Source organism: Dreissena polymorpha, chromosome 9 (assembly GCF_020536995.1).
Source record: "Dreissena polymorpha isolate Duluth1 chromosome 9, UMN_Dpol_1.0, whole genome shotgun sequence".
NCBI classification, from domain to species: Eukaryota; Metazoa; Mollusca; class Bivalvia; order Myida; family Dreissenidae; genus Dreissena; species Dreissena polymorpha.
Window position 1 is genome coordinate 52,234,267 of NC_068363.1, and position 12,003 is coordinate 52,246,269.

General features: G+C 35.1%; 2 protein-coding genes across 8 annotated transcripts in view; one reads left to right on the forward strand and one right to left on the reverse strand.

The window, feature by feature from the left end:
• Positions 1-5,129, forward strand: part of LOC127844791 (WD repeat-containing protein 97-like) — a 67,028-nt gene extending 61,899 nt beyond the window's left edge. For all 6 annotated transcript variants that reach the window (XM_052375268.1, XM_052375264.1, XM_052375270.1 and 3 more), the window contains 4 exons: positions 507-648; positions 2,758-3,014; positions 3,549-3,625; positions 4,082-5,129. In XM_052375268.1, the coding sequence (XP_052231228.1) occupies positions 507-648; positions 2,758-3,014; positions 3,549-3,625; positions 4,082-4,323 (718 nt within the window). In that variant the 3' untranslated portion in view covers positions 4,324-5,129. The remainder of the gene's footprint in view (positions 1-506; positions 649-2,757; positions 3,015-3,548; positions 3,626-4,081) is intronic.
• Positions 5,130-6,688: 1,559 nt separating this feature from the next.
• The window catches only part of LOC127844803 (large neutral amino acids transporter small subunit 1-like), a 58,451-nt gene continuing 53,136 nt past the window's right edge, over positions 6,689-12,003 (reverse strand). For both annotated transcript variants that reach the window (XM_052375303.1, XM_052375304.1), the window contains exon 10: positions 6,689-11,847. The gene's annotated coding sequence lies outside the window, so the exon portion shown is untranslated. The remainder of the gene's footprint in view (positions 11,848-12,003) is intronic.

Genomic DNA, 12,003 nt, shown 5'->3' on the forward strand with positions numbered 1-12,003 from the left:
AACTCTGACCTATCTATAAAGCACACTGATAAGACTTAAGTCTATCTATAAAGCTCACTGACATAATTCTGGTCTATCTATAAAGCATACTGACAGAACTCTGGTCTATCTATAAAGCACACTGACATGACTCTGGTCTATCTATAAAGCACACTGATAAAACTCTGGTCTATCTAAAAAGCACACTGATAGAACTATGTTCTATCTATAAAGCACACTGACAGAACTCTGGTCTATCTATAAAGGACACTGACAGAACTCTGGTCTATATATAAAGCTCACTGACAGAACTATGATCTATCTATAAAGCAAACAGACAGAACTCTGATCTATCTATAAAGCACACTGACCAAACTCTGGTCTATCTATAAAGCACACTGGCAGAACTCTGGTCTATGTATAAAGCACACTGACAGAACTCTGGTCTATATATAAAGCACACTGACAGAACTCTGGCCTATCTATAAGCACACTGACAGAACTCTGGTCTATGTATGCATTGCTAGATGGATGACATCCTACAAGCTGCACCTGGAGGATGCTATAGATCGCATGAAGAAGGGGCAGAACATCCACGGGCGTCTGTCCAAGGAGCAGTTGAGGAAGGGGTCCATACCAGGGGGCAAGGGCATCCTTAGGAGAACTGTGGTAGGAATGCTTTAACCCTTTCCCCCATTATAAGCAAAGTGAAAATGGCTTTTGCAACCAGCATAAAACCAGAACAGCCTGCAAGTAACTCTCAGTCTGTTCAGGTTGCATGCTGTTTGCTACTCATCAGTATGTTAGGGCTGGAAATGAAGCCTTTAAAACTTGAATCTAGTAACAAATCTTAAACTAAATTTAACTTTATGAGGGACCACAAATGCGTAAAAATACATATTAAAGTGGTAATGGCTTAATGCCTACTTTGTGTTCATACTACATGTATGTTAATAAAAGTATTTACACTATTCAGGTGAATGTGAATTTGAAAACACCCAGGGAAAAAAAAATATTACCCTACTTCAGAGTTCACTTGAAACAATAATTTATTTTGGCTTTGAAAGGCAGGATTTAAGCTCAAATGTGGATGAAAACACACATCTGTATGACTATGTTTAAATAATAACCTATAAAATAAAGCTCATCAACGTGGACAGGATAAATGTGAAACATATGCCCTGTAGCATTAATACATGGTGTACTAGTTACCCTACTATATAAAGTATTTTTATGCCCCCCTTTGAAGAAGAGGGGGTATATTGCTTTGCTCATGTCAGTCGGTCGGTCGGTCTGTCGGTCCGTCCACCAGGTGGTTGTCAGACAATAACTCAAGAACGCTTGGGCCTAGGATCATAAAACTTCATAGGTACATTGATCATGATGCGCAGATGACCCCTATTGATTTTGAGGTCACTAGGTCAAGGGTCAAGGTCACGGTGACCAGAAATAGTAAAATGGTTTTTGAATGATAACTCAAGAACGCATACGCTTAGGATCATGAAACTTCATGGGTAGATTGATCATGACTTGCAGATGACCCCTATTGATTTTGAGGTCACTAGGTCAAAGGTCAAGGTCACAGTGACCCGAAATAGTAAAATGGTTTCAGGATGATAACTCAAGAACGCATACGCCTAGGATCATGAAACTTCATGGGTAGATCGATCATGACTCGCAGATGACCCCTTTGATTTTGAGGTTACTAGGTCAAAGGTCAAGGTCACGGTGACCCGAAATAGTAAAATGGTTTTCGGATGATAACTCAAGAACGCATACGCCTAGGATCATGAAACTTCATAGGTAGATTGATCATGACTTGCAGATGACCCCTATTGATTTTGAGGTCACAAGGTCAAAGGTCAAGGTCACGGTGACTCGAAATAGAAAAATGATTTTCGGATGATAACTCAAGAACGCTTTTGCCTAGGATCATGACACTTCATAGGTACATTGATCATGACCTGCAGATGACCCCTATTGATTTTCAGGTCACTAGGTCAAAGGTCAAGGTCACAGTGACAAAAATCGTATTCACACAATGGCTGCCACTACAACGGACAGCCCATATGGGGGGCATGCATGTTTTACAAACAGCCCTTGTTGCTCATTAGTTTCATCAGTTGATTTAAATCCGTAACAATGTTTTTGGGACATTCTTTTATCTGTTTAAATCTTGACCAGTTTAGAGAATAGAATATTTATTGTAACAGTTTTTCAAAATGCTCATGCATGTACATGAGTGTAAGGTCATAATACCCCCATAAACAAAGAGTTTGTAACCAGAAGAAACACCTGGCGCTATCATGCCATACATGGTATGCAATTTTTCCTGTCTTTACCCTGTGTTCATGGGTCCCTAAATTATAACTTACTATCAGTTATTATGAAATTTCTTTTTTTGGAAAAACTTGTCTTTATTCATGTGCGTAAAGTGTCATCCCAGATAAGCCTGTGCAGTCAGCTCAGGCTAATTAGGAACAACAATTTCCGTATAGACTGGATTTTCGTTTAGAAGAGACTTTTTAAAAGAGAAAAAATACAACAAAAGCAGAAAATTGTTGTCACTGATTAGCGTTTGCAGACTACACAGGCTAATCTAGTATAACACTTTACACATATGAATTAAGTTCTGTTTCCTCTGTTGCCTCTGGATGAGGCAAAAATACTGATTGTATGTTCTAATGTAGGGACAAATGAAGACAGGGAAAAGATGGGAAATGTTTATGTATCTTATTGTCCAGTATTACTTAGTTCTCCCCCTCCTCCTGTCTGCAGGGCACAGGTACAGACCAGGACCAGGAGACGGTCACCACGCTGGACACAAGAAAAGGGGTCACAGTGACCTTTGACAAGCCCCCAGACCCATCTCTCATAGACAACGCCACCTACATAGATGCTGTCAACTACTTCTGCGACATGATGATGGAAAAGGAGCTGGACTCGATGAAGGCGTCAGGGAAACGGCTGCCAGGGTCGAAGGAGAATGTTGTGCAGGCTAAGAACACTGTGCTCGTGCTGCCTAAGATTCCACAGTGAGTGAAGGGTTCTTAGTAATGGGGCATTGTATGCTAAATAGATCCAATATATTCGAAAAAGCTGATAATAAGCATTATTAACCCATTTATGCCTAGTGGACTCTTCCATCCTTCTAAATTGGATCAATTTATTTCCGAAATTAGGGATGTCTATTATATTTATTTGTTTATTTAGAATATTTCTTATAGAAATTCCTTTAAGCAAACAGAGAAGACCCTGATGAGATGCCACATCATGCGGCGTCTCATCAGGGTCTACACTGATTGCCAAGTTCTTTTTACTGGCCGCTAGGCATAAATGGGTTAAGGATTTAATTTTGTTTAGCTTGATCAATAAAATTATGACTGTTACTATGATAAATTAACTGATTCAACTCTTTTAACACACAAGTTGGATTTTTTTACAGTAAATATTTATATGCCTTTTTCTGAAAAATAACATAGACTTAACCTAAGCTTTATTATATAAAAGAATACGATTGTCTTTTATTTTTGTCATGTAACAACCAGTGTGATTTCTGTTGTTTTCAGCAAGCCCAGTTTGGTACGTCTTGGTGAGACTCACACAAGCCACTGTCGGCCTCATCGCGAGACCAATCTTCATGTTGGTACGTAGTATAACAGCTCTCTCAACACATGTAGCTGTGTTAAGATTGTTTATTCCCATGGCTATAATGCTTAGGTTTGTAAAATTGTAAAAACTTAAATTAAACTTAATTAATTCATTCATATAATTGTTATAGACATATAAATAAATATTTGAAAATATTGATTTATTGTACCAATTCATTTAAATTTCTTCCATTAAATCCCACTTGCTAAGGAACATAAGTTAGTCATGTTAAAGCCGTGAATCGTCATGTAATATAAAGAGGACTAAAATTTTATGTTGTGTTTCTGTAAAGAATAAATTCTGTAGCAGATTTAATTGTTATCTAGTTAATAATAATTTTTATAATGCTATGTACTTAAAAATTTCCGGGCACTTCTGGTATGTGTTATAAATGGGTGCACATAATACATGGTACATTACGGTATATGCACTGCTATAATTCTGTTTACAGACTATCGCATGCCTCCAATGACATCACGAGGGTATCACCCCTTCCCAGGCCAGATCAGTGGCTTTGTCAACAGCATAAACTTACCCATGAAACCTCTCATGCTGAATCCATTCCACAACAAACTGGATGAATTTGATGCAAGATTCCAGGAACCTGTGTTGATAACACTGAGATCAGCGCAGAAATACTTTATACCGTCCCAGTCTATTGTGGCCCAGGATGCAATTGCAGCTGCATTGTGATTGGTCAGATGGAGCGATTCTCAAGATTTTTAATGGACTGGATATAAAAATTATAACATCAAAAGAAGCATGCAGGTGGTTTGTTATTAAAATGTTTTATTATGATAGAGAATTATCCTATTTTTCAATACTTATTTCCAAAAATAATATGGAAAGTAATGAAGGTATATGTATGTACTTGAAATAAGGAATACAAATATCATATTTCCTTATAATCTTGAAGATACTGAGATGCATTTATTTGAAATCAGTATTTGCATAAATTATGTTTTTTTTTTAATTAAATGATTAATTGATATGAACTATATTTAGGATTTCATATCAACCATTTCTATATTTTTTATAACATGAAATGCAATTTTTTTCTAGGGAAATGTTGTATGGAATGTATTTTATATTGATTGTAAATATTTTTTTCTTAAGTAAAGATACTTGTCTTATTTGAAACTGATGCAAAATTTAAAAATGTTTGTTGTATTTGTCCATTTTATAGTTTTATCATTAGTTAGTTAAAGACCATTGTACTTCAATGTTTCACATATTATAAAAACGAGAACAATTGTATTTGCCTTAATGAGGTGAAGTGAAGTACAATTTTACTATTTGCTTATTGTAAAATATACCAAATTGTTCCTCAGAACAAAATATCTGAGTATTGGTTGACATATTTTTCATTGAATTTAGTTTATTTGTCATGTCTTTGTTACTTAACTGTGATATTTTTGTTGGTCTTGTTACACACTTTGCGTACTTTCATTTGTCACAGTAGTGTGTACGTTTTTATAAAATAAAAAATAATATCTAAATTGATCATGTCCATGCATTAACTAATGTCTTCCTCTCAAGTCCATTTTACCATAACTGCAATGTTTATCTAAAAAAGGGTGAAGTAGTGTGCATATTCTTCTAATGGCCTCCATGCACATACCATGTTTCATTCACCTATCTTGAGAACATTTTGAGTTATTGCAGGATCCAGATTATGATCCCTGCTGTCAGACCATTATGGAACTGTATACACGCCACTGGACAAAATTATGCTTAGGACAAAGTTATAGCGTTTGTTTCTTGCATATGTAATATGACCTTTAATTATTATCTTGTCAATTGGTACATGGTTCTTCCATATGACCTTAAACAATAAGCTTGTCCCTTGGTACAGGATTCTTGCATATGACCTTCAACTATTACCTTGTCCCTTGGTACCTGGTTCTTGCATATGACATTAAACTATTACCTTGTTCCGTGGTACCGGATTCTTTCATATGACCTTGAACTATTACCTTGTTCTTGGTACCTTGTCCTTGCATATGACAAATACCTTGTCCCTTTGTACCTGGTTCTTGCATATGACCTTTAACTATTACCTTGTCCCATGGTACCTGGTTCTTGCATATGACCATACATTATTACCCTGTACCTAGTTCTTGCATATGACTTTTAACAATTACCTTGTCCCTTGGTACTTGCATATGACCTTAAACTATTACCCTGTACCTTGTTCTTGCATATGACCTTTAACTATTACCTTGTCCCTTTGTACCTGGTTCTTGCATATGACCTTAAACTATTATCTTGTCCCTTGGTACCTTGTTTTGCTTGAATATGACCTTCAACTATTACCTTGTCCCATGGTACCTGGTTCTTGCATATGACCTTAAATTATTACCTTGTCCCTTGGTACCTGGTTCGTACACATGACCTAAAACAATAACCTTGGTACCTGGTTCTTGCATTTGACATATGACCTTAAACTATTACCTTGTCCCTCGGTACCTGGTTCTTGCATATGACATATGACCTTAAACTATAACCTTGTCCCTTGATACCTTGTTCTTGCATATGACATATGACCTTAAGCTTTTACCTTGTCCCTTGGTACCTGGTTCTTGCATATGACCTTAAACAATTACCTTGTCCCTTGGTATCTGATTCTTGCACATGACCTTTAACAATTACCTTGTACCTTGGTACCTGGTTCTTGCATATGACCTTTAACAATTACCTTGTCCCTTGGTACCTGGTTCATGTACATGACACCATGCTGATTACTTATGTCAAGCTTATTGAAAATACATCTGTACCAGGCAAAGGTTTTCTCTACACAGTACCACAAGACTATTTTCCCATATTAAAACTTCAACCTTAAAGTGTCACATTAACCTAGGACCAATGTCACTCCGCGTCTTTCATGTTAAGCACCTCTGCAAAGGTATTTATATAATATTTGCTTAAATAAAGAAGGGGAAGTGCAGGACCAGGAAATACATTTGAAATGGCAATTCATTCAAATAAACGGCAATACGAAATAGCAGTGTTTAAATAATTGTGCAAATTAAGTTTGAACAATAAAACACTTTGAAGGTATTTTTGTACATTTATTATAACATAGACCTTATGGAGTCTTAACATCATATAAATTATTTGAAGCATCAACAATACAATCAATTTTGTCTTGATATGAAATGTTAATTAAGACAATCACTATAAAAAAATTATGACATATACATTGGGAATTGCATAACATGTTTTGTTGTCGTTAAAACAAAATATACAATGTGTAAAATGTAATGGCATTCTTGAACAGCAAACACATTTGCAGAAAGGTTAAACATGTACAATACATATATTAACAACCTTTAAAACTTAACTGGCAAAATAAAATTATTAAAAACTAATTTCTGTCCAGCATACTTTACAATCAATGATATTTAATTTGGCAGATTTAAATATGCATGAATCTTATCAAAAATACCTTTAAGCAAAACATAGAAATGAATACTGATTTATAAATAAACATTGTTAATCCTTTCTCAGGGGCCTCACTAGGATTTTAAAACAGGAGTACTTTGAAAAGCAGGAGTCCGAAAGGAAACAAGAGCTGTGTTTGTGAAACACAATGCCCCCTACTGCACTGCTTTGAAGCCATATATTTGGCCTTTGACCTTGAAGGATGACCTTGACCTTTCACCACTCAAAATGTGCAGCTCCATGAGATGCATGCCAAATATCAAGTTGCTATATTCAATCTTGCAAAAGTTATAACCAATGTTATAGTTTTCGGACGGACAGACAGATAGACAGACAGTTCAAAAACTATATGCCATCCTTCAGGGGCATAAAAACCCAATTACAATATGTACATTAGGCATCCCACTAATTATGTTTTTTTTATTGTTACTTAAATAAAAAATCATGTAGAAAAATAAAATAAATACACAACTCTCCTGGGGTAAGTGTGCATAAAGTGCCTAATATATTTACATACTCACCCAACTTTTATACATTTACTTTTTTCTAAACAAACATTATCATTACCTTGCAATCATATTTCCATTTGAAACTGCAATAAAATCAGTTAAACACACAAGTCTTTGACAATCACAACAGTGTTACTGGATAACATCAATTAAACCTATGCCTCAAAAAATTATGAATAATGTGTGTAGACACCAAAGGTCTTTGATGTGAATGCCCAGTTGGGGCCAGTTTCTAGGAAGTTAAACCTGTAGATTTGTTACACATCAGCAAGTGGCCATTTCAAGCAGCATTATTATTAAATCAATACTACATTACTCGCAGTCTATTCAGGTTTTATGCTGTTTGCTGCTCATCAGTATATAAGAGTCAAAAATGAAACCTTTAATCAAGCAAGAATGGTCTTCAATTAAATTAAACTGTCTGAGGGACTTCCAATGTATCAAAATATGTATCCAAGTGGTAAAGGGTGAATTATTTTCTCCAAATTTGATCTGCACTTTGTCATCTCAACCTGCCTATGGTCCCATCATGGACCAGATTAACCCTTTACAACTTAGATGCATTATTTTATGAATTTGTAGTCCCTTAGAAAGTTATAGTTAAGATCTTTCTCACCAGATTCAAGTTTTAAATGCTTCATTTCCAACCCTTAGATACTGATGAGCAGCAAACAGCATAAAACCTTAACAGACTGTGAGTGACTCGCAGGCTGTTCTGGTTTTATGCTGTTTGCACATAGCCATTTTTACTTTGCTTCTGAGTGGGAAAGGATTATTCAGTTCCCTAGTGTATGATGAGATTTGCCATCCAGAGTACAATGTGAAACAGATATTAAACTGAAGTGTTTACCAAGTGCTCATCTGTAATTTGAAATTGAAAATGAGAGTTTATTCACACATTTACTGTAGCAGCCAATCACTGTTATTTTCAGTTAACATTTAAGTTGAGTTGTCAGTTTTTGGAAAGAAACTGGGCCAAAATTCACAAAGGTCCTTTGGTAAAATTATATTCCACCAGTCTATTGCTGTCAAACATATTGATATTTAAAAAATTAAATATTGTTAAACTGTTTATAATGATATGGAGTTTGTGTGTAGTTGCTTTTTTTTTTGGGGGGGGGGGGGTTAATATTGAAATATGTAAATACTATGCTATAAAATATGTATGATTTTCTTTACAAGCTGAGTGACTTTGGACCCTTGTGTGAAAATATAGAATGATTGCATGACACTTTTTTGTTTCATTGTGTCTTGGTTATTTCAATGAACTGATTTTAATTTTTACCTTTAATAGCAATATATATACAAAGTACACAGACAATAATTTGAAACACGATAACAATATGATACTATCACTATGGACATCATGCCACATGAATATGCATGGCATTGTATAGAAATTGTTTAACCCTTTAAGTGCGGGAACCGAATTTTGAAGGCCTTTGCAAACAGTTTGGATCCAGCGTGGCGTCTCATCAGGATCCAAACTGTTTGCTATTCTGATAGAATTCTTTGAAAAAAAATCGAAGAAAATGCTAATTTTAAAAATTCAGCAGACGACATTTAAACAGACGACAAATTTCCCAGCATGCAAAGGGTTAAACACAAATTAAGTAAACACCTTTTGATTATAATATAAGTACAGGGTCCTTGAACACTTTATGGCCATGTTTTAAATATTCTAACTAATGTTTATTTCAACACATCTGTATTAGTATTTATTTACATCCCATAAGTATAAACAGTATTAACACTTACTGGTATATCCCATTAGTATTAACAGTAATACCACTAACATCCTATAAGTATGAACAGCTATATCCTATTAGCATTAGCAGTAATAACAATAATATCCTGTTCGTATAAACACTAATTACAGTTATATCCTATTAGAATACAAAATATTTGTACAAAAATACTAGTATGTAATTTTTTGTCAGGCAAAAAACAAACACACACATTATATAATATGGTGAAATATAGAACAAGATAGCCCTTAATTGCTCACCAAAATTTGTCTTTTAGGAATTTCCAAATAATAATATTGATATGAATGGTCAATAATATGTGTGTCTAACTTACATAAACTTATTTTCTTGTCATAATATTTATATTCAGGATGTAATCTCTCCTAGTCAAAATCACTCCTTATCATTATGGCAAACATATAAATAATCTCTACTAAACACATTAGACAAAAATCCCCCATATAAGTAATATAAACATTTGTTATTGTTTCTTACAAAGTATGGATCCTGCTCTGTTAAAAGGGGTTAATTGCATGTGCGTTAAGTGTTGTCCCAATTAAGCCTGTGCTGTCCACACAGGCTAATCAGGATATATGGAAAACATTAAAAAACAATGAAGGATAAACTAATCACCTTCAAGTGTGACCTTGACCTTGAGCTGACATGACTGTATATTGCCTCAATGATCTCAAGAGTGGCCAGTCCATGTTTGATGAAAATACTTCAAGTGTTATAAAAAATATGGAGCAGAGAAGAAAATTGGACTCAAACTACTGACCTGCTATTGTGACATTGACCTTGAGGGCTCCAGCTTTGTGACATTAATCAGCAATACTTCAGAAGTGCTTCAGGCAATCAGGTTGGTTATCAGATCATATTCACAAAAACAGTATCACCAAGTTTCACAATTATACTTCAGAACAAATTCTAGCAAACTGACTGGTTATCAAACTTATTATTTAAGATAGCAAATTCATATATATATAAGGCCAAAAAACATTACAAACATGTTTAGTGATAAACAAATTTAAATTTAATTATATAATGCTTTCGGGGAGTTTATAGAGAAATATCACTGAATTAAAACGGATAATTCACTTTTTCAAACAGTGAAAATTAACAGCGAAATTTATCAATAATTTTCATTGTTCTACCCAAACTAGTTTTGGATGTGTTTGGTTTCCCTATCGTGACCCCTAATTTAACCAAGAAACCATTGGAGACGGGTGATGCTCCCCAAAATTTTTTTTGTCACAATATTGCACGAAATATTCAGATAAAAGGAAACGTCTTGAGGCCCATAACTTTGGACAAAATAATACGATGGATGGTTTAGCAATTTAAAAATTTCAAAGGGTCATAACAATCTCAATAAATCATCTGACCATAACCAGCTAATAACATGCGCATCTCCTCATGATAGTTATAAGCTTCCCATAAAGCTTCATTGAAGTCCAGTCAGTAGTTAGGGAGAAATAGCCCGCACAAGAAATGTACTATATGTACAGTTTATAGAAAATTTCAAAGGGCCATAACTCTGTGAAAAATCATCCGACCATAACCGGCTGATAAATGCACATTTCCTGTTGGTAGTGAAGCTTTCCATAAAGTTTCATTGAATTCCTGTAATAAGTTGCTGAGAAATAGCTCGGACAAGACTTGCACAATATGTACAATGGAAAATTTCAAAGGGCAATAACTCTGTGAACAATCATCCGACCAGAACCGGCTGATAGTATGCACATCTCCTCATGGTAGTCAAGCTTCCGATAAAGTTTCATTGAATTCCAGTCATTAGTTGCTGAGAAATAGCCCGGACAAGAATTGCACTATATGTACAGTTAATGGAAAATTTCAAAGGGCCATAACTCTGTAAAAAATTATCCGATCAGAACTGGCTGATAATATACACATCTCCTTTTGGTAGTGAAGCTTCCCATATAGTTTCATTGAATTCTGGTAATTAGTTGCTGAGAAATAGCCCGGACAAGAATTGCACTATATGTACAGTTAATGGAAAATTTCAAAGGGGCATAACTCTGTAGAAAATCATCTGACCAGAACTGGCTGATAATATGCACATCTCCTCTTGGTAGTGAAACTTCCCATAAAGTGTAATTGAATACCGGTCATTAGTTGCTGAGAAATAGCCGGACAAAAATTGTGCGCGGACGGACGGACAGACTAAGCGGCGACTATATGCTCCCCCCATAACAAATTTTTGGGGAGCATAAAAAGGGTGAATACTCTGCATTGAATGTTTATGACAGCACACGGATAAGCTTCCCTTGAACATAAATGTAATGACATTTTGGGGCGCCCAATAGGGAATCAGATTATCCAGAATGGCAAAAAATACAAAAATAATCATTTGTAAGCATAGAATAAAAAAAAAATTATCCACTAGTGATCATAGACAAAAATGAATTAAAAAATCACTGAAAATTGAGATCAGCAAACCATCCACTAGGTCTTCTTCAGCATGAAAAGCTTTTGGAACATCCTAGACACTTTGTCTGAAACAAAAGAGAGCAAAATATGCAAGAGCTACTACATTGTATATCTAACATCTGAATCATAAACATACACAACTCCTAGGCAATGGTTGCATTTATCATGCCAGTGAGATGATGTCTCATATCTAGAGGGTTTTTCAGCAACTACAGGACGCA